The sequence below is a fragment of the Tursiops truncatus genome, chromosome 10 (assembly GCF_011762595.2).
Source record: "Tursiops truncatus isolate mTurTru1 chromosome 10, mTurTru1.mat.Y, whole genome shotgun sequence".
NCBI lineage: Eukaryota > Metazoa > Chordata > Mammalia > Artiodactyla > Delphinidae > Tursiops > Tursiops truncatus.
The window spans coordinates 101,635,158-101,658,551 of record NC_047043.1 but is presented as its reverse complement, the minus strand read 5'-3'; the positions used below and the strand labels follow the sequence as shown (position 1 = coordinate 101,658,551).

The following is a 23,394-nucleotide window of genomic DNA, read 5'->3' as shown; positions in this document are numbered from 1 at the left end:
CAAGACTCGATCTAGTCTTGCTCTGCACACAGCCTTTTTCTGAGCTGGAAGCCCTCTGAAAGCAGAACCCTGGGGCAAAAAGACTGAGATCTGACACCATCCTTTTATTATAATTGTCTCTAACTCCTTACTTACATACCTACGATTTTACGTATTCTGAATATCACTAATATCCTAAAATATACCAGCTTAGGAAAACAGCGTACAATTGAAAACAAGACAAAATGGGATTTCCCTGGTGGCGCAGTGGTTAAGAATCCGCCTGCCAATGCAGGACACGTGGGTTCGAGCCCTGGTCTGGGAAGATCCCACATGCCGCGGAGCAACTAGGCCCGTGAGCCACAACTACTGAGCCTGCGCGTCTGGAGCTTGTGCTCCGCAACGAGAGGCCACGACAGTGAGATGTCCGCGCACCGCGGGCCAATGAAGAGTGGCCCCCGCTCACTGCAACTAGAGAAAGCCCACGCACAGAAATGAAGACCCAACAGAGCCATAAATAAATAAATAAATAAATAATTTTTTTCAAAAAAAAAAAAAAAGAAGAGTCAGAAGTAGAATCTGGATCCACCTGACCTTGAACCTGTGCTCTGCCCATCCCACCAGGATCCCCGAGGGCCCCAGCTCATGGCTCCAGCCCTCACCAGCATGGACCTACCCGCCCCTTTTGGGGGGGTGGCGAGAAGATGAAAGAGATTATGCGTACGGACTGCATTTTGCCAACTGTATGTGACCAGCTACCAGCCTCAAGTCCTCTCTTAGGGTGAGACGGGCAAATGAAGGGGAGTGAAGGATGAGTGCAATCGTGACTCGGCCTCTTTACTCTTCCCTGTTTGGTGGCCGACAGCTCATCTCCCAGCCACATTACCAGCAGAGACAGTGAACTGGGCTTCTTGGAAGCCCCCAAACCCTTGGAGGGTGGGGCAACAAGGCGGGAGGGACTTGTGCCCTGAGTGGCCGTGTGGACCCCTGGACTGGTGATGGAGAGAGACATAGACCTCCAACTTGCATGAGCACCATGTTTCTTTTTCACAACACTCAGGCTGAACCTTAACAAACGCAGACCCTCGTGTACGAGATCCCTTCACACATGCACGTGCAAGCTGATGTGCGTTCACACCCAGGCTCTGCTGTTCCCTAACTGCAACGGTGGGCAACTTGCTGAATTCTCTGCTTCCTCCCGTGTGAAACGAGGATAACACAGGACCGGCAGTGCAGATGACACAGCACACACACTACAAAGCTGGCTACTGTCAGCGTAGTGGAGTGTTCTCCTGCCAACAGCCCCGTCAGTCAGCCTGTGCTGGAGGACGCAGGTTTTATGTGGGTCCCGTGGCGTCAGCTACTGTCTTCCTGCCCCAGCTGATATCACCGTCCTCACATCCATTTTAACGCAAGATCCTAACAAGCACAGTGGTAAGAACTGCAGAGCAAAGTTCCAATGCTGCAAGGCTCCTCCAGCATGTTTCCCAGAGCATCTATTTCCTTAAAAAAAAAAAAATCTATCTATCCATCCAGCTATATGCACATAAGACACAGACATATTTTTCCCTAGAGAAGACGAAGCCCCATGAAAGGGTCCATCCATCCATCCATCTATATGTAGATAGATACAGACATAGACATATTTTTCCCTAGAGAAGACAAAGACCCATGAAAGGGGATGGAAGGCTGCGATGACTCCACCTGTAACACCAGGTGGAGGAGCAACAGGACCACTGGGCACAGTCCAATGGCTGCCCGGCTCTCAGCCCCTCATTTCTTCAGTAACAGAGATCGACTGAGCGCTGGGTTTCTGGACCAGGCTCTGGCTTAGGCTCTGAGGACACATCTGAATTAGATAAAGTCCCTACCCTGGTGCAGACAGAATGATCAGCAAATAAACGTATGCCAGGTCACATTAAAGCACCATGGAGAGAACAGTCAGGGTTAGGGGCCAAGCGCCACTGTGCTCCACCCCTCAGAGTGCAGAATTGCTTCCTGCAGCACCAGACACTCTAGACACACCAGGTCCAAGACTGCGGCCAGACATTTTCCAAAGAAGATGCACGGATGGCCAACAGGCACATGAAAAGGTGCTCAGCGCCACTAGTCATCAGGGAAATGCCAATCAGAACCACACTGAGCTACCACCTCACACTGGTCAGAATGGCCACCATTAAAGAGCCTACAGATAACAAATGCTGGAGAGGGTGTGCAGAAAAGGGAGCCCTCCTACACTGCTGGTGGGAACGTAGATTGGTGCAGCCACTGTGGAACACAGTATGGAGGTTCCTCAAACATTAAAAGTAAAGCTACCATATGATCCAGCAATTTCACTTGAGAATATATCCAAAGGAAATGACAACACTATGTCCAAGAGATACCTGCACCCCCATGTTCACAGCACATTGTTTACTGTCGCCAGGTTACGGAAACAACCTAAGTGTCCGTCGACAGACGAATGGATAAAGATGTGGCATATATTGGGTTGGCCAAAAAGTTCGTTCGGGTTTCGCCGCAAGACGCTATGGAAAACCCCAAATGGACTTCTTGGCCAACCCAATATATACGGTGGAATATAATTCGGCCATAAAAATTGAGGAAATTCTACCATTTGCAACAATATGGATGGACCTTCAGGGCATTATGCTAAGTGAAATAAGTCAGAGAAAGACAAATAGCACATGCTCTCACTCATACATGGAACCGAAACAGAAACAACAGCAAAATAAGAAAACTCTGAGAACAAGAGATCAGATGTGTGGTTACCAAAGATGGGGGTGGGAGGAGGGGGAATTGGAAGAAGCAGGTCAAAAAGTACAAACTTCCAGTTATAAGATAAGTAAGTCCTGGGATGTGATGTACAGCATGGTGACCACAGTTACCACTGCTGTACATGGTACAGGAAAGTTGTTAAGAGAGCAGACCCTAAGAGTTCTCATCACAAGGAGGAAAAAAAAACTTTTTTTTTCCATCTATATGAGATGAGCAATGTTTACCAACCTAATGTGATAATCATTTCTAAGTCCATTAAGTCAAATCATTACGCTGCACACCTTAAGCTCATACAGTGCTATATGTCAATCACATCTCAATAAAACTGGAAAGCAACATCAGCGACAACAAAGAGTTTGGTCAGAGAGGGTATCACTAACTCAGCTGCATGCCTTATTGCTGCCAATAAAGTGCAGAACCAACCAAATATGGGGCCCTCTGAGGTACTTAGCAGCTGACAGTTCCAGTGCCCAAAATCCAGTGAGCAAAATTGGCATCTGGATGCCCTGACGGAGACTACTCAGCCCCTCCCACGTCAGCCCCTCCTCCTATCATCTGCTCAAGGTTCCAGTGAAGTGAGGCGGATAACTGCCTTCCATAAACCAAGTTCGAAACTGATATGGAAATTATTATTCCTCCTGCCTCAAAGTAATTTCCTACGCTTTGGGGGATGCAACCTCCAGGAATGATTTATCTTCAATCGCAAAGCAGCTCTGAACTGTAAGGGGGCAGGAGATTAAGACCCTTCATTAACATGTGTGATCTCTTCAGAGGCGTCTTCTGGCAGCCGTGGCCCTGCGGCTCTGAAAAGGTTCTCGTGCCAAAGGGCTCCTCGGGGGCCGCCGTCGAGATCAATTTGGAACTGGCCTTCTGGGAAATCACTAATGGTCTGCGGAAGGCACATGGCATGGCTTTTAGGATGGTCCATTAATGAAGAGCTTCACAGCTGTCCCAAGATTTCAGAAAAGGGAAGCCCAGGGCCAGATGTTAGTGTGACTGACGTGGTCTCTGCGTGGAAGCGCTCTGAGCTCTGTCTCCAAGCCCAGGGCTCCTTTTCCCTGCACAGAAAAGGGCCTGTGCTTGCTCTTGCTGCCAACAGTGAGCCGCCGCCTGCAGGCCACGAGGAGGGGCCGCACGCAGGGGTGCTCTGGCCTGCCGCTGCTCCCCTGCATCTTCCAAGGGGCCAACCAGATGCACGGCACCAGTGACGCAGGCACCCCATGCCATCTGGGACACTCTTGCCGCAGTGTCACGTTCCACAGAAAAGAGAGCGGCAGGCTCTCGCGGGGGACTCGTGAATGCGGGCGTGTGCTGTGGACATGCGTGCACCTGGAGAAGCCAGACCACCAGTCTCTGGAAGCGAAGGTGCAAGCCTCGACGCTTCCCAGTTGGTGCAACGCGTCACGGGGGTCGGGGATGGCACACCTGTCCTCGGGCTCCCAACCTGTGGGGCCCCCATGCGGGCAGTGCTCAGGCTGAACCGGGGAGGGCTGGAGGCACAGCATCAAGGAACGGGAACGTGCACAGGGCGATGCTACTACTCCTTCATCCCTCCCATTCCACCCTGAATGCACGGAGCCCTGGGCGAGGTGCCGGTCTGTCTGAAAGAGATCTCCAACACGACCCGCCTCCGTTCTCAGGACAGAGAGAAGCCACAGGCCCAGGCTGGGGGCAAGCCCAGGGCAGAGCTGGGATTCAGTGCCGGGGTTTTCTTTTGTCCTGTGGTCACCTTCCACTGATGGCCCCTGATACTGGTTTTACATTTCCCGAGTTAGAATAACGCTTCCTCTTAAAATAGCTCGCCAGTGAAAAGGAAAGTTGAGTCAAAGAGAACAACGAGGAAATGATAACTCAATTCAGACAGCTGCAGCCGCCACAGCACCGGGGGCCTGTGGCAACGAGGACACGCAGGGCCTTCATCTGACAGGGAGGGGGTCACCAGGCCCCTCTCTCACCACCGGGCATTTGAAGACTCACCGAGAGCAGAGGTGGAGGAGGCCGGACACAGAAATGACCCGCACAGGAGGTGGACATTTATTAGGCAAACCCTCAAACGCTCCTGGAGGACGCGGAAGCAGAAAGCCCCACTGCCAGTGAGCCGAGCGCCAGGGCGAGCCGCGGGCAGCAGAGGGCTGGATGGCAGGTGGGCACAGAGCTCTGGGCCGCCTCCTCACTGGACAGCAGGTTCATGTCCAGACCCAGGTCAAGGCCCCCTCAGCTCGAAGCCACCCCAGCAGAGTCAGGCGATCCCCTGGGCTCACTGGTCACCTGCCCCTCACCTTCTTGCTTGCCTACCGACTTCCGGCTTCCTGGGGGTGGGCCCGCAGCTCACTCGGCTCAGACCCCTGATTCCTGCCACAGGCACCAGGCCTCTGCAGGTGACTGAACGGTCCTAGCTCCTCTGGCTCCCCATCTGCAGAGCCAAGGGGCTGGTCATCTTTATGGTGCTTTCCAGTTTCTCAGAGTCCACGAATGTTAACAAGGATTGTCCTGGGGTGGTCAGTCGTCCTAGCTTTCCACTCTTCCTTAATTTCTCAATGTCTTATCATGAATATGTTCACAAAAGAAGAGAGCAAATTTTATTTACGACAACAAAATTAAATGACCCAAGATGAGCGAGTCGGGAAGAGACTGTTCCACGAGGGAGAAACGGCCACAGGTGGAGAGGCGCTAGGAGGAGGTGGGTGAGGGTCCTGGGGACCTCTGCCCCCAGAGATGACTCCTATCCCTGCTTGAAGGATGGAGGACAATGTGACCAGCACAGACTGCCTAGAGGAAGGCCCATGAGTTCTCAAGGAGGAACCTCTCCTCAGACCCAGAGGAGACCCTGAAGACAGGGCAGTTCTGTGTGGGAATGGAGGCAACACTTATTCTTAGAGGTTTTGCAAGGAACCGTGTTTGCAAAGATAGCTGCAGTGTGATTTTGGACCTGGATGAAACAGGAAGTAACGGGCAGAGGTAACAGGGATTCTTCAGGCTGAGAAGTGGCTCCCGACCTTCCGGTAAGAATGTGCTCGGTCCCATCTTATGTAACATTCATTTTTTTTTTTTTTTTCCTGGAAGGAGAAAAGCATGAACTTTCCAAGTCTGCAGATGGCTCCAAGTTCTTCTGGGTGGTGAAATGCCAAACGGATGGCAATAAACAATCGGGAATTTACTAAGAATGCAGGAGAGGTAAGACGAGCACACAGTGACGAATTTAAGGGAAATGGTCACAATCTTATGGGCACACAGCTCAGAGCTCTGTTATGAAATGTTCTAAAACTGATTATGATGATGGTTGTACTACTCTGTAAATATACTGCCCTGACGGGCAGCTACAGTCAGGACGGCCTAATCAGAGCAGACGGCAGAGCTGAACGCGAATGGAGGTGGATGGACCTCGGACCATGGGCTCACACCACGACCTGTCACTGTACCAGGGTCCCTCATCAGAGCCACCGTGCCTTTCCAAGCACCAGTCTCATCTATAAGGTGGGGCTGTCATCCCTACCTTCGCCAACTGCCAAGAGCATTATAAACAGCGCCTGTGCACACAGCTCTGTGAGCGTCTGATATGGCACAGCTGGGTGCTGGAGCGAGACCAGGGCCTTTAAAGCAAAACAGATGTGGGTTCAAATCCTGGCTCTGCATTCATTAGCCCATGGTTCTCTGGGACCAGTTTCCACGTCAATAAAATATCAAGAACGATGCCAACCCGCTGGTGTGTTGTGAGATTCAGGGAGGTGAAGCCAAAGAAGTATTTAGCAAGGTGTCAGACTTGGGTGTGGGCCTTTCTGAAGACTAGTTTCCTTTCCTTTCCAAAGATGATGCAAGGCCTGAAGACATGCATTCAATTTTTGTAGTCAAATTTCTAACCTCTTTTCCATGATTATATTTTTAATATGGTTGAGATCACAGTTTCATACTTAAATTTATATTTTTCTCTGTACCATTATATCCTAAATAACTTTGTGTCGTTAGTTTTCTTGGTAAACATCGTTAAAAATGTTCGCATAACATTCCTTAACTCATTTCCTTAGGTATTTGCATTTTTTGGTAACAGCTTTAATGAGATATAATTCACAGATCATATAATTTGCTCTTTGAAAGTGTACAACTCAGTGGTTTTTAGTATATTTACAGAATAGTACAACCATCACCATAATCAGTTTTAGAACATTTTCATCACCCCAAAAAGAAACCTCGTATCCTTAGCTATCACCCCGCAACTTTCCCAATCTCTGCCCCAGCCCCTGGCAACCACTAATCTACTTCCTGTCTCCACAGATTTGCCTATGCTGGACACGTCATGTAAATGGAGTCATATAATATGTCACCTTTTGTGACTGGCTTCTTTCACTTAGCATAATTGTTTCAGGTTCACCAATGTGTAAGTATTTCATTCCTTTTTAAGCCCAAATAATATTCCATTGTATTGATATGCCACATTTTATTTATCCATTCATCAGTTATAGACATTGGATTGTTTCCACATTTTGACTATTATGAATAATGCTGCTATGAATATTTGTGTACAACTGTCATCAGGGAAATGCAAATCTATCTATCTATATATATTCTTTTTCAGGTTCTTTTCCAATACAGGTTATTACAAAACATTATAGTTTCCTGTGATATACAGTAGGTCCTTATTTATCTATTTTACATAGAGTAGTGTGCACCTGTTAAACCCGAATTGTTTTTGCTATATACCTAGGAATGGAATTGCTGGGTCATACGCTAACACTGTTTAACTTTTGAGTAACTGTCAGACTATCTTCCAAAGTGGCTGCAGCATTTTAAATCCCCTCCAGCAGTGCATGAGGGTCCAGATTTCTCCACATCCTCACCGATACTTGTCATTCTCTGTCTTTTTTTATTACAGCCACGCTGGGGGATGGGAAGTGGTACCTCACTGTGGTTTGCATTTGCATTTCCCTGACGACACTTGATTCTGAGCATCTTTTTATATGCTCATTGGCCATTTGTGTATCTTCTTTGGGCAAATGTTACTCGGGTCTTTTGCCCATTTTTTTGATTGGGTTGTCTTTCTATCACTGAATTACAAGCATTCTTTTTACATTCTAGATACAATTCCCTTACCACATAGATGATTTACAAGTATTTTCTCCCATTTTGTGAACTTTTAGTTTTCTTGACAGTTTACTTTGAAGCACAGAAGTTTTTTAATTCTGATCAAGTCCAATATACCAGTTTTTTCTTTTGTAACTTGTCCTTTTGGTGCCACATCTAAGAAACCACTGTCAAATCCAAGGTCATGAAGATTTGCTCCTATGTCTTCTTCTGCGAGTTTTACAGTTGTAGCCCTTGCATTTAGGTTTTTGAGTTTACTTTTGTGTGAGGAAGAGGTGCAACTTCCTTCCTCTGCATGCAGATATCCAAGTGTCCCAGCAACATTTGTTGAGAAGACTATCATTTTCCTATTGAGTTCTTTTGGAATTCTTGTCAAAAATCAATTAATCATAGATATATGGGTTTTCCTGGACTCTCAATTCTTGTCCATCCTTATGCCAAGCCAATAGCGCACTGGTTTGATTACTGTTGTTTTATAGTAAGTTTTGAAATCAGAAAATGTGAGTCCTCCAACTTTGTTCTTCTTCTTCAAGATTGTTTTGGCTTTTCTGGGCCCCTTGAGTTTCCACATGAATTTTACAAACAGCTGATCAATTTCCAGAAAGAAGCCATCTGGGATTCTCATAGGGATTTGGGGAGTACTGCCATGTTAACAATATTAAGTCTTCCAATCCATGAATATGGAATGTCTTTACACTCATTTGGATTTTCTTTAACTTCTCTCAGCAATGTTTTGCAGTTTTCAGAGTACAAGTTTTGCATTTCTTTTGTTAAATTTACTTGTAAGCACTTCTATTCTCTCTGATGCTCTTTTAAATGAAATTGTCTTAATTTCATTTTCAGATTGTTCACTGCATGTATGTAGAAATACAATCGATTTTTTTAAATTTTTTTTTTTTTTTGCAGTACATGGGCCTCTCACTGTTGTGGCCTCTCCCGTTGCGGAGCACAGGCTCCGGAAGCGCAGGCTCAGCGGCCATGTCTCACGGGCCCAGCCGCTCCACGGCACGTGGGATCTTCCCGAACCGGGGCACGAACCCGTGTCCCCTGCAATGGCAGGCAGACTCTCAACCACTTCGCCACCAGGGAAGCCCTACGATCGGTTTTTATATATTCATCTTGTATCTTCCAGTCTTGTTGAATTCATTTATTAGTTCTAATAGTTTTTAGTGGATTCCTTAGGATTTACTACATACAAGATCATGTCATCTGCAAACAGAGATAGTTTTAGTTCTTCCTTTTCAATCTGGATCCCTTTTCTTTTTCTTGCCTAACTGCCATAACTAGACCCTCAGTACAGTGATGAATAGCAGTGGTAAGATGGACATCCTTGTCTTGTTCCTTATCTTAGGAGAAAAGCATACGGTCATTTATCATTAAGTATGGTATTAGCTTGAGACTTTTGTCATTGTTCTTTATCAGGCTGAGGAAGGTCCCCTCAATTCACAGTTTGTTGGATGTTTTTATCATGAAAGTGTGTTGGATTCTGTCAAACACTTTCTGCATATACTGAGATGATCATGTGAGTTTTTTTTAATTTTACTAACATAGTGTATTGTAGTAACTGAGTTTCAGATATTAAACCGTCCTTGCATTCTGAGGATAAATCTCACTTGGTAATATTGTATAATTCTTTTTTCTGTTGTTGGATTCAGCTTGCTAGTATTTAACTGAGGATTTCTGCATCAATGTTTATAAGAAATATTAGCCTGTAGTTTTCTTTTCTTGCATGTCTTTGTTTGCTTTTGGTATCCCGGTAATAATGGCCACTTAGAATGAGTTGGGAAGTGCTTCCTCTTCTAAGAAAAATCTGTGAATAATTAGCATTAATTCTTCTTTACATACTTAGTGGATTTCAATAGTGAAGCCATCTGGGCCTGGGCTTCTCTTTGTGGGTAGTTGTTTTGCTTATTAATTAGATCTCATTACTTGTTACAAGTCTATTCCGATCTTTTTCATTTCTTCTTAGGTCGGTTTTGCTAGTCTGCATCTTTCTAGAAACGTGTTCCCTTTGTCTAAGTTACCTAACTGTACCTGGTGTACAACTGCTCGTACTATTCCTTTATAACTTTTTATTTATGCAAGATTGCTACTAAGGTTTCCTCTTTCATTTCTGATTCTAGTAATTTGAGTCTTCTCCCTTTTCTTCTCGATCAATCTAGAGATTTGTCAGTTTTGTTGAGCTTTTCCAACAGCCAACTTTTGGATTCGCTTATTTTCTCTATGGTTTCTCTATTCTCTACCTCATTAATTTCTGCTCTCATCTTTATTATTTCCTTCCTTCTGCTTGCTTTAGGTTTAATTTACTGTTCTTTTCCTAGTGTCTTAAGGAGATATACTGGTCCTATAGCCACCTCTAGCTACAAATAACACTGGTAAGTGAGAATGGTTTTAATCAGGTGTAAATATTCCAATCATTAGTCATACCGCTGCCCCTCCCACCCCGGGGACAAAAATCAGTAAGAAAGAAAGAGGAATGGCTAGAGAGAAGGCAACTACTGGGTCTGCACAGTACTGACAGAGCTTGTCCCTGGTATCTCCCACTCCTGTGTCTGAACCTGCCTCAGGCCAGCCGGCCAGTAGGGTTTGCTGAAACCAGGTGGTCTTAGACACAAGACATCAAGGCAAAGGCAACTTCAGACAGGCTGGGGCATCTACCATGGAATCACAGAGAAGCAAATAAGTGAAAAGTCAGGATCCTCATCCAAGTTCAATCATGGAAGATTTACCCAATTAGAGGAAAGACTCACAGAGGAAAGATCACGTGAAGAAACAGAGAGAAGGTGGCCATCTGCAAGCCAGAAGAGAGCTCTCACCAGAAACCAACCCAACCAGCACCTGGATCGTGGACCTTCAGCCTTCAGGACTGTGAGAAAAATAAATTTCTGTTGTTTAAGCCACCAGGTCTGTGGTATTTTGTTATGGCAGCCCTAGCAGACTAATACAAGGGCCATTCAAATTCAGGCTCCTGAACCAGTGATTCCAAACTCTCCTTCTGCCATGTACCGTAGACTATAGTTTCCAAAGACTTCCTGTCGTTTTCAGAACATACCTCCATGCCTGTGTGAAAGTGGTTTCTCCAACCACATTCAAGGGCCGGCTTAAAGTCACCTCAACTTTTCCCTGAAACCACCCCCTCCCCCCAAATGCATTGCCCTCACAAGCAAACTCCCACGGTGCTTGGAACTGTCTCCCTGATAAATGTGGGGCGATGTCTTCAAAGGCAGACGGGGGCTGTTTCATTTCCATATCTCCAAACCAGAATGAGACACGGCACGCACAAGATGTTCAGAAAAACCTCATGGGATTGGAGGTCTGCAGTCAAGCAGACCCTGAGTCTCCACGTCGCTTTGAGGACCCCCCATCGCTGTCTACCACAGCGCTGAGTTTACATCTGGAGCTCAGTTAACGCCCACTGAATCATCCCCCACATCAAGGGGAAGCTGACACCACTCCAGATTCTGGTGTCCACGCTGACTTCTGTGCTAACAGGGAAAACACTGTCTGCTGTCCTGCAGTTCTCACCCGTAGGTGTGTCTTCACACACAGACCTTTACTTCAAAGTTAAATTGGCTAAAACCCAGCCACCTAGTATCCCAGGGGATCACCTGTAGGGAATGTTCCCATCCTAGGTGTTACTAACTTCTTCACTCGTGCTTCTGGATTTAGGTGCTGCATTTCCTGCACAAACAGTTAGCCCCTCTGACCTACACTTGATGGAAATGCTCGGTTCTTTTCCTCGAAAACCATGCCAGAAGGGATTTTTGAGACTCATCTAGCCCAATCATCTTACTCTAAATACGGGAAGTTCATTCATTCATTCAACAAACATGTTTAGATCCCTTAGTTTGTGCCAGGCACGAAAGTCTACAAGGGGCACGCACTAAGGAAGCATGAATTCTGCCCTGGAGAAGCTCACAGGTTGTTCTACCACTATGAGATGCAAAACACACCAGAGTTACATAAAATACAAAACCCTCTGGGAACTTGCTGGAAGGTCTAATGGAGGGTACCTTGTCTAGAGTCACTCAGAGGCAGAAATAAAATTTCCACCCTGGTTTCCCAAATCTCAGCACAAAAACCTTTCCTACTGTTGAATGCTATAGATTCAACAATGGCCACAAACCATCCTCCCCTCGCCTTGCTCCGTGGATGTGTCCCCACCGCCTCCGGGCTGACTGACTTCGACATTTGCAAACTCGACACAAGCAGAGACCGGGAAAGCGCGCTGCTGCTCACGAGACACTGCCACCCTAACGGCCTGGGAAAGGAGGACAGGGGATGTGGGGAAGGACAGACGTGCTCCCGCCACCAGCCTGCCAGGGCCAGACACTTGAGACCAGCAGGCCCCCGCCAGCTGCCAGTCCTGCACAGAGACACATGGAGAGCCCAGTCAAGACTAGCACAGGACTGCCCGGCTGAGTCCAGCACAGGGCGCCAACCCAGAGAATCCCTGATGCACCGACCACCCTGCCACTGCAGACGCGGCAGGTGCCAGGACAGCCCTTGCAGCACAGGCTCATTCTGTAGCACAAGCATCTCCACACACCCCGGCCCACGATCGGGACCAAAGGAGAAACACACGACAAGGACTGAGGCCACTGGAGATGGGACTCTGAGAAGCGGGTGGGTCTGTCTGCACTGGCCCCCAGCCTCCCTCCCTAAGACTCATTTGGTCCTCCAGCCAGCCTAGAGTGACACCACAAACACTGTCACAGAGGTCTCGTGTGACATTAAAGAAAGTATCTAATTTGCTACCTATGTGTTGTCTCAAAAAAGAATTTCACCACCAACGGCTTCCCCATGCCTTGGTAAACTAAGCATCTACAGAAGTTTATCGCGGAGTTTGAAATCTCACTGGAATGGAACTGAGTTTTAACTGTTAAGGAAAAAAAAAAGTCAAAACCTGGAGACTGCGGAAAGCACACAGCCTGCAACATGGGGAGAGAGGTCAAGGTGGAGTTAATAAAGGTTACTGCTTTGGGCTTCCCTGGTGGCGCAGTGGTTGAGAGTCCGCCTGCCGATGCAGGGGACGCGGGTTTGTGCCCCGGTCCGGGAAGATCCCACATGCCACGGAGCAGCTGCGCCCGTGAGCCATGGCCGCTGACCCTGTGTGTCCGGAGCCTGTGCTCCGCAGCGGGAGAGGCCACACAGTGAGAGGCCTGCGTACCACAAAAAAAAAAAAAAAAAAAAAAAAGGTTACTGCTTTGCCTCTGGGTCTCTGTGACTGATGCCGGACAAGAGGGTGGAGGGGAATAAGGAAGGGTGGTGAGTAACAGACAAGCCAACGGTCCCCAGAGCTCACCAGCCAGACGGTGGAGGCAAAGAGGACACACATCTCATTACCGGGTGCCAGGCGCTGACCACCCACTGATGTCTAACTGTATAATCACCTGGGGTAAAGGTGAGAAGACCAACACACTGGTCCAGTGACGGCCCCCACGCCGTCCGTGTGGACTCAGGCTGGTCCTGGGGCCTGGCTCCATGGTCTTCGCCATTCTCTGCTGCACCACCCAGCTGTGCACATACCTCTACAAGAGTGACTCAACAGGAAGAACAGAGCGGAGCTCCTAAAATGTCCAAAGGCAGCGCTTCCTAAGCGGGGGGCCTTTCATCTCTAATCCAGCCGCCGTGGACAGCCTGGGGGAAACTGGCCTGCTTTGACCAGGAGAGCCTGACCAGAGCCCGGGGTGACCCAGCCTGCAGCTTCCTCCCTGCCTTCCAGCTCCTTCTCTCGACATTCTTTCTTCCACCCTCCCCCCACTCCACTCGGGGCCCCCATCTCCTCCGCTTCTTCTCTTTTGTTCCTAGAGGCCTCCGGGCTTCTCCTCCCACCTCTGGGTCTAAGTCAGTCTCCTGCGTCCTCTTGAGGTCCGTCTACCCCCGCTCCTCAGCCCCCTGGGCACCGCACAGGTGCCCACACACTCTTCACCACTGAAAACAGAACCACCAGGACAGAGGTGTGGGAAATGATTCCTTTGGTGGGGGCAGGGGGCGGGGAGAAGGGTGGCAATTAGGACCTCTCTAAGCCGGGCCCGAAGCCAGACATTTGTTTAAACGCTTACTGGGAAGGGCTGATCTGTGCTTTAAACCCCCAAGAGGAAGGTGTGGGAGCAGCTTCTGAGAGACAGGGTGGGGCGGAAGAACTCCAGGATTGCCCTCTGGCCCCGCCAGCCCCTGGGTGACCATGCTCACCCTCTGAGCCACCTCCCCTGCACGTGATGAGGCTGCACCGAGTGCTGGGGTCACGGGCCGCCCCGAGCTGGACAGTCTGGGCAAGTCTGTGATCCACCGTCCTTTCTGGGAAACGGCATATACTCGCCCATCATGATGTCAACAGGTCCGCAAACTCCACCCACTAAACCCTCCACCAGCCGTGGGAAGCCCCCAGGGAGGACGCAGTGCCCAAACCCTCCTCCTGTTCTGTCCCTCCTCTTCCTCCCTCCTCCCCCTTTCCTTCCAGAAGGTTAAGGAGAAGAGCTCCTTTGAACCTTTCTGAGGAAGGTGAGAAACTTTCCACCCCTGCATACCAGAGAGCCTGCCAAACGCCAGAGCAGAGACTGATGGCCAGCAAAGTGGGGGAGGGACGGCTGCCGTGAGACCCAACAACGTGACACAGAGCAAGCTCCTCCGGCGGCCCTCTTCCCTGCACCCGCCCCTCTGCGAGTGGACCAGGCCCTCCATACAGAGAAAACGCCACCCCCAGCCCCACTCGATGGCCACCACTGCCTCCCCACCCCCACCCCAGTGAACAAGCCTGTGTGAAGTGAAGGCACCGCCTCCAACAAGAGGCTTGGCTGACCCTGAATATGGGACAAGGGTCATCCTGTGATCCCAGCCGCAAAGATTCGCACCGCTAAGGACCGCTTCCCCATTGACAATAACCCATGTTTGGCCGGCCCTGGGGGACAAAGTGTGCCTGGGATCAGCATCTCTACCTAAAAGGTGCCAAGAGACAGACAATGGTGAACATGGCTCTCGTTCAGGAAGCAGCTTATTTTGCTATTTTTTTCTTCATCTCCAGTGCAAACAAAGACAGACTTGTATCTGCAGAACATTCTCAAAGCAACTGGAAAAAATCATCCCTTAACGTAGCTGCTGGAAAAATCAGCTGCAAGAATAGCTGCGGCCTTTCCTCTCGCCATCAAAAGATCTTTGCTGTTTGAAGAATCTTAAGAAAAAAAAAAGAAAAGCCCAGAAGAGATGCCCTATTTAAAACTAAGGCAGTTTGCTGCGCTGTAAGAATGGCAGAAGCACCAGGAGGAGGACCAGCGGCTCCTTACAAGGGGAAGGAACTTTTGGAAATTCTTAAAATAGGCAAGAGAAATCTGAAGTCGTACTGGAAGGCAGTGATCGCATTAAAAATAATGTCCTTGCTATAAAACGCATAGTAAGGTCCATTTTCTCAGTGTCCACGTAGAAATTTCACGAGCCAACACGTATAAGTCAAGGGCGGTTTTTGATTCTTCGGCGTGGGGAGAAGGTGGAAGCCAGGAAGGACTCCTTTCTTACCTTCAGGAAACCACCCGCCCCCGCATTCGTATCTTACTGGTGACGCTCGCAGTGTGGTTCGTTTTGCGGCCCCGATACCTCTCCTCCACTTCTCCTACTGGCTTATCAAGGATGCTCCAGCAACGTGCCCCACGGCGCCTGGAGTGCCACATGTCGCCACAGGCAGAGGGCAGCCCCACGTCTTCAGAGCAGAGCAATCTAAAGGTGCCCCCTGTGCGCCGTCACCCAGGGAGACACCTGGGAGCCCCCCCCCCCACCATCACCGCCACACACGGTCAGTCCCTTGCCACTTGAGGCGCCACTGCCACGCCTGACTCAGCCCCCTTCACCTGCCACCTGGATGATGGCAAACACCTCCACCCAGCTGGCTGTCCAGGTCACATGCCTGACTGAACCACTGCCTGGCCTAACACCTGTCCGTGGCTCCCCATCCAGCCCTTGAGGCTCAAGTTCAAGGCTGCAGCTTGGCCTTCAGGACCCTGGGCGCCTGGCCCCACCCGCCCACCTTTCTAGCTTCACTTGGTTCCCTGCCCTGCACGCCCTTCTCACAGGTGCAATACCGTTCAAGGGCGCTGGCTGGAAGGATGAGTAGGAGCTGAAATCCAGCCCACGCTCTGCTCACCAAACCTCACACCTGTGAGGCCACGTCTACCTGCATTGGCTCCTTTGTCTAACTTACACCAAGGTGTTGTGTGGCCAGCAGTGGTCCCGTCTCCAGGTACCTGCCCCTCGTACAATAACTACACCCACCGCTTCCTGAAACACAGCGGCCTTTGCTCCTCTCTCCCCACCCTGGTGCCCAGCTCTGTCTGGGACACGCAGGCTTCAATAAATCAGGGTCTGCTAACCGACTTTTTGGGTGGCAGTGTGGCTATGGGTAAGCGCGAAGAGCGGATACTCACGGAGCTGAGCCCTCAGGGCCTGCCTTCCTGCAGAGGCTCTGGGGAGCCCAAGAGCTATCCCAGACCCTCACAATTGGGGGAAGGTCCAAGGGGCTGGGCTGGGAGCTAGATGCGTGGTGGCCCTCACGCCCATGGAGACCAAGCGAATGGAGTTCAAAGTGGCTACTTTTAGGGACAGTGAAAGGATGTGATTTGCTTGGCCCTGGGGATGTACCAACCAAAGGTAAGTGATTCGGTGACGCCTAGCCACACAGGCGGCAGGAGTTCAGAGGGGGTGGGGTCACGAGGGCTGCAGGGGCCCACAGGGAGGGAGAAACACTGCAAGAAACACAGAACGGGGAATGCTGCCCAGGACACTGAACCCACACCGTGAGCAGCGGGGAGAAAGGCACCAAGTGACTGACACACAACCTGATGGGAAAGCCTAAGGCGGAGGGGAGGACGGGCAGGCGCCAATCTGATCAAAGGGAACAGAATTTCCAGAGGGCGGGCGCTGGAAATCAAGTCCAACCAGATGATGGACACTCTGCCTCTCTGTGGTCTGGACCAACTTGGCCGGGAGGGGCCCAGCTCCTGGAGTCACAGATGCCACACCCAAGTGGTTGGTGACTGATGGAAGGACATCGTGAGGGGTGGCAGGAAGGGAGGACGTTCTCTAGCATTTAAATATATTCCAGCTTCAGGGAATGGCTTCTTCTCCAGGTAAATGTGCATAGGTGGGAGGAAGTGCCCTAAGACGGCATCGCCCGAAACTCCAGACACAGACTGCGAAGGCCTCGTGTCTGAAAGGGAGCAAAGTGACCCAGTAAAGGGTAGAGCAGGGGTAGGGGATGTCAGCTGAGCCCCGTTCTGGGGAATGGGAATAAAGAGGGGAGAAGGGGCCTTGGCTTGTTGATTCTAGATCCACCAACAGCCATGGCTCTGAGAACACAGGTACGTTCCCGAAACGACGCCACGCCACCCTCCTTAGTCCAGCCCCTGCCATGGGCCCCACTCCCAGCACCCTGTCACCAAGAGGAACGTCCTGACAACCACACCGGCTGAGACTGCGAGGGGGCAGCTTGGACGCGTGGAGCTGGGGAGGGGAGAGGAGGCGTCCACGGCAACCAGTGGCCACGGGGTCACTGGAGGAAGGCCAGCTCCTGAGTGGAGGCAAGAAAGGAGAAGCGGGCAAAGCCAGGCAGACTGCAGAAGGGGCTCCGGGGCTCAGGTTGGGAGGTCCCCGCAAACGCAGGGGCTCTGGAGCTTCCACTGAGGAGTCACCCAGGCACCTGCATCAGGCCATCGGCCCGTGGAGGGACAGCGCTCTTTGAAACGGCTCCCTCGGTACACTGGCTGTTATCACCACAGAAGCTGCAGGAGAGCCTGGTCAGTGCCTCAGCGTTGGGCGGGGGTGGGGTGCTCCTCCGAGACAGAGCACGCTCAGCGCGAGGGGAGCCCCTGCTCAGAGGAGCATCTGGGCATTGATTCCACAAGTGTCTATGTCACACCGGCCTTGGGCATGACCGGTCCACGCCGGGAACTAACCGCCCAGAAGGTGGCAGCTGTGCGATCACACAATTACAGCGAGCTCTCTAGCCCTCCTGGTCCAGCAGAACCAAGGGAGGACTTCTTTGCAGCCAAGTCATCCAACTGAGTATTGTTTCAGACCCCCCAGTGATGTTGCCCAGTCATTCATCCTGTGGGGCAGGATGGCTAAGTAACATCCAGAAGTTAATGCAAAGTTGCCCTTTAAGTGGACTGAGGGCCCGTGGTGGACTGAATCCAAGGGTGTGAAGTACTACCCAAGGGCACGAGAGCCACAGAGCAACTCAAGCCTCACCTGGGCTAGTCTCCACTACCCTGAAAACACCATCAGTGGAAACTTGCTGAAGAACCAGTATTTTACAATTCCAAAGTACCGAGTCTCGGTAAGGCAGCCAGTCCCCAGGGCATCCGAAGGTTTTGTTTCAGAATGGATCATATCTCAATCTATTTCCCACTTTTAATATATTATGAAGAAACAATTAGGGAGGATTAATTATTCTATTCCTCTTTACCGTAAGAAGTGACCTTCCCCCTAACAAAAAATATAAGAATTTATCAGGAAGACAGTACTTAGACAAAAGTCTGTCTTCCTTAGTAAGAGACTTGGAACCAGAGGAATGTGGACAAAATGCAGTTGGACCAGCTTTAAAAGAGGGAAAACAATGATAACATCTGCCCCACAGGTTGACGTGAAGATAAAACGAGATCACATCTAAGAGACTAGTCCGGACTCCAGAACACACGATACTTACAGAACATACTACCAGATGAGCACGAATCTGCCTTGGCGGAACCAAGCGAACCTCTGGTATAGTGATTAAAGACCGAGTGTCTGGCCAGCTCTGTTAAAAACAACACTGAGTTTGGACGCACACATGGGAACAGCGACCCCAGGGCCCAGGGTGAGGAAGCCAGCATTTGTAGAGACACGATGTTTCCATCAGTAGGTTAAGCCGACTTCCCAGTGTGGTTGATGCCATGACCCTGGGTCGCTCTGAGCCGCCTGCAGAGCTGGTCTGGGAACCCAGCAAATCCTCCGGGGGCTGAATGTTCTGGCAGGTGTTCTGAACAGGCCCAACTTGTTGACCAGAAATCCAACCCATCCCAGTGCCAACTAAGAGAGACAGGCACCGACCCCTCTGCTGGACACAGTCTGTAAGACAGTGGCTTCTGAGGTCCCAAGGGCCTCTGCGGGAAAGATTTTTTAAGAGGAGCAGAGAAAAGGGACATTTGCTGGTGTTTTCCCCGCCGATTAGAGCAGACAAGACTCTGAGCTAACTGGGGGAAAGACCATGGAGGACACTCCCTGGAGGGGAAAGGGGAGGCCAGTGGTCCCCTCCCGCTCCTAGAGGCAGCCGTGCTGACACGAAGCAGCAGAGCTGTCCCAGAGCAGCAAGAGGGCTGGGCTGCCACACTGCTATCTGCCAGAGCAGCTGGGCTCAGCTTCTCTGACAGGGACACGCTCCCTCACCAGCCAGCACAGACCTCTGCCCTGAGGCCCCCGCTGCATCCTCACCACTCGGCCTGCCCTGACCCCTCCCCCAGGACGCCAGGATGCGGCATCTGTCACCGCGGGGGGCCTCCAGGACTTTCCAATTGGTCAGGGCTGGTGGTGAAATGTTTTAAGGACCCCCTGACAGAGGGGGGCCAATCCCAGAGGGAGTTTATCGACCTGCATCATCTCAGGGGGTGGAGGTCGAGCAGGTAGGCGGGCAGCCTCTCTTCCAAAGCCCAGGGCCCAGCTGCCTCAACCATCGGCCCCTGTTCTTATTCCCATCAGCGTCCTCTGCAAGGTAAACACTAACCCCAAGAGACACTCGGTTTAAACAACTGGGAGTGGCGTTTGCCATCTCTAACTAGAGCAAAAGCGAGGGAGCACAGAGCTCCCCACAGGGCGACTCAGGGTGGAGACTGTGAAAACCACTCACAGCCCAGGGAAGGGCAGCCATTCTGCCTTGGCCCACCCACACAGCACCGCCCCGCCCATTTGAGGACCGCAGGGTCTCCCTTCCATCAACCTCCAGTGAGGACAACCTCCCCACTTAACCAGGAAAGCCCCCAACGTCTGAGACTCAAACATCACAAACTTAGCTCCCAATTCTTTGTCCTCTTTTTGTATATTGATCAAATAATGCACCACATACCACGAAGTTGTTAGAAATTAAACCAAGAGTGTGCACTTGTACTGCCAATTAAGTCAGAATGGAGAATTAATGATAATGCTTGACAACCCCACCTCCCCGTCTGACACACATGCACATACACACACACTCTCTCCTGTAGAGGAAATCTTTAAGAAGGACATGGCCAGACCTGTAGGAACTCTTTTTTTGTTTGTTTGTTTTTTTGCGGTACGCGGGCCTCTCACTGTTGTGGCCTCTCCCGTCACGGAGCACAGGCTCCGGACGCGCAGGCTCAGCGGCCATGGCTCACGGGCTCAGCCGCTCTGCGGCATGTGGGATCTTCCTGGACCGGGGCACGAACCCATGTCCCCTGCATCGGCAGGCGGACTCTCAACCACTGCGCCACCAGGGAAGCCCTGTAGGAACTCTTAACTGCCCATTACAATAGCCGGTTTATATAGTTGCCCTGAAGCTATGATTTTAAACTAGGTCTTTAAAGTCCATATCTCTGCTTTTGTTTTTGTTTTTTAATGTGCAGCTACCTGGATTATACACACCTTGTTGAAAATGTAGGAGGAATTTTGTATCTGTACTAGGGTTGGGTGATGACTGAAACACAAAGGGAGACACAATCCTATAAGCCACAGCACACCATACATGTCCCCTAGGAGACAACAGGCCTGTGAAACAGGTAACATGTCCATGGAACAGAAAATGTTCACTTTTCACTAGGCCAATTGGTTACCACAAATAACTTCTTTCCCTGAACAACGCAAACAAGCAGGGTTTTCCCTATTTCGTACAAGAGGAGGGAAGCAGGAGACCAGCTATCTTACTGTGTGCAGGTCCCAACGCCTGCTTCTAAGAGCAAGACAAGTCCTTGATGGAAAATGTACAAAGTAACTGAGCTGGCAAGAAATCAGAAGGAAACACCCAGACCCCTTTCTCTCTGTTACACAGGTATGACACCTTCTGAAGCTCATACTCAAACAGGAAAAGAGAACAAAAGTTACCACATATCCATTATTTTGATCTTATCTGATTAGGTGGTTTTCTATACCTGCTGGGTTGGATTTTAAAGGAATGCCTGTACAACAGGAAATCAACTCCAGTACAAAAAATAAAGTCATGTGGAATTTTTGAAAACTGCCATACGGTAGGATCCGTATCCTAGTTGTTATCATGAAAATAGAACGTCTGCTTCTTAATTTTAAAAAAAGATATATAAATCTCAGTTCTGTTAGCCCACTGTGCCTGATGTTAAAATGGCACGTGAAGTTGGTCATGGAGAAAGTGGCCGCACGGGAGCTGCACACAAAGGGGCAGAGGGGACATGAACCCCCCCCGCCAGGGCACATCCGGGTAGCACCTGGGGGAGACTTACCTGGGTGTGCCCGAGGGTTTCCAGTACCGGCAGAAGAGGTACTGTCCATCGGCGTTGACCAGGTGAGGGAGGTCCTGGTACGGAACACTCTGCGGGGTCCGCCTGGGAGAACTTTCCTCTGGCATTCTGAAAGGCTCTTCAGGTCCTGGGAAGGAAGAAGGACACATTCCAAAGTCAGGGATATGACAAAACACATAGAGATCAGGAGGGAAACCTTGTTCAGAGTCAGTAACAATTTTTTAAAGCAGGTTAAAAACAAAAAACCTCCATTTCAAAGATTTTAAAAATACATATATATTCCTTAAGACTGAAAAATCCCATTCGTTCTCAAGAAAAATGCTCACTTTATTTTTTAAGTGCCTCATTACAGCTTTTTCCCCCTTCCCATCTGTGTTTATTTTAAATCATTTCAGGAAACTTCATCTTAAAGACTACTTTAGCTGTAATCAAGTGGAAATTATAGTCAGCTCTATGGGTATAAAGACCCAGCTGCAAAAGACCCATCTATCTTAAAATCCCCAAGGAAGTTTCAAAGGGGCACGATAATGAGGTGGATGATATTGCGATTAATTCCTCCTGTCTGAAATTCCAAGGATGCCGTGACAAACCTGTTTCCATCACGTCCTGGCTTTTGCTGTCCACAACCACACAGCCTTGACAGTTAGAGCCAGGCAAACACGGGCTGTTCCCTCAACTCCGCGGTCACAGGTTCCCACCTCAGAGCCCTGGCTCACATATGCCTCCTGGGCTTGAAGGGTGCGGCGCCCTCTCAGCCCTCCGGGGCCGCCCTCCCTCCGCGGGGCGGGCAGCGGGCGCCTGCGAGCCTCCACTATTAGTTCACCATCACTTTTCCTAAACAAACCACTGAGGCGGCGTGAAGGGGGGCCAGGAGCCCGGCGCCCACTGCCCGGGAAGCCAGGGAACCAGCTCCGCGCTCCCAGGCCCCCCGCACACGCACACATGCGGGTCCCCGAGGAAAGTCACCCGGGCTCCCGACAAACTTTGTTCCCCTCCTGTCTCCACCAGCGCAGGCAGCACAGCCCCGCGCTGTCTCTGGAGGTGCTGCCAGCTGCTCTGCTCGCGGACGGGCACGGGGACACGGAGTTGACAGGTCCAAGTTGGTTCGGGGCTGCTGCTGGGGAGCGGGGCGCGCGCGCACCAATGCACACACAGACACGCGCGCACACGCGCGCAGGGGCGCGGGAGCCCACGCCGAGCCCGGACGCGGGGACGCGGGGACGCGGGGACCCGGGGCTGCCCCACCCGGGGACGGCGCGGCAGCCGGGGGCGGGTACGGGAGGCAGTTACCGGGGCCACGAGCGCCGCTGTCGCGTCCCCGAGCGCGGTCCTCGTCTGTGGCGGGCTAGGGCCGGAGAGCTGCGCGCTGCCGGCTCCGCAGACACAGGGCGCGGCGTCCGCGCCGCCACTTATCCCGGCTCTCGGCGGGGGCGGCCGGAGGGGGTGGGAACGCGAGAGGCGGCGCCGGGCCCACGTGTGCGGCTGGCGGACCCGCCACGCGCTCCTCCCCGCCGGCCGCGCCCCGGGGTGGCCGCGCCGGGGACTGTCACTCCCCGAACGGGGTCTGCTCTCGGGAGTCTCCGAGCGGGAGGACACGCCACACCCACGCGCGCACACACCACGCGCGCACACCCACCCGCACAGAGACACATGCAGGGACACACATGCACACAGACCTCCCCACAGATACACACACGTGGGCACCACGCATGCAAACAACAAACTGCACGGACACACACTCAATACACAAAGACAGACACACGCGATCCACAGAGACACACAAACCCACATAACACATAAAAAGGAACAGAGAGGCACTCAGACACAGACACCCCATGCAGACAGAGACACACACACATCACACACACACACCACACAGTCAGACACACACACAAGAAGCTGGGGGTTTGGGGGAGGATGTGCACAACCCCCAAGAGGTAGGGTAGAGGCAGACAAGTGCAGGCCTTGCCCCAGAAACCCTCCCTGGGCTCCTAACAAAACCCCTGGGAACAGGGGATTCTGAACAGCTTCCAGTGCAGCTGGCAGCGTAGCTGGGGCACAGGGACAGCACTGGATCACAGTCTAGACCACCTGGGCT

The 23,394-nt window shown here is 51.0% G+C and overlaps 1 protein-coding gene across 2 annotated transcripts in view; it reads right to left on the bottom strand.

Annotated features, from left to right (window-relative positions):
* MGLL (monoglyceride lipase) overlaps window positions 1–22,744 on the bottom strand; it is a 101,366-nt gene extending 78,622 nt beyond the window's left edge. Inside the window, exons 1-2 of one of the 2 annotated variants that reach the window (XM_033865547.2) lie at window positions 22,587–22,744; window positions 21,279–21,423 (exon numbers count right to left, since the gene is read on the bottom strand). In XM_033865547.2, the coding sequence (XP_033721438.1) occupies window positions 21,279–21,403 (125 nt within the window). In that variant the 5' untranslated portion in view covers window positions 21,404–21,423; window positions 22,587–22,744. Of the gene's footprint in view, window positions 1–21,278; window positions 21,424–21,886; window positions 22,092–22,586 lie in introns of those variants that run through there. The other variant, XM_033865546.2, reaches the window with a different exon arrangement.
* Window positions 22,745–23,394: the final 650 nt, after the last annotated feature.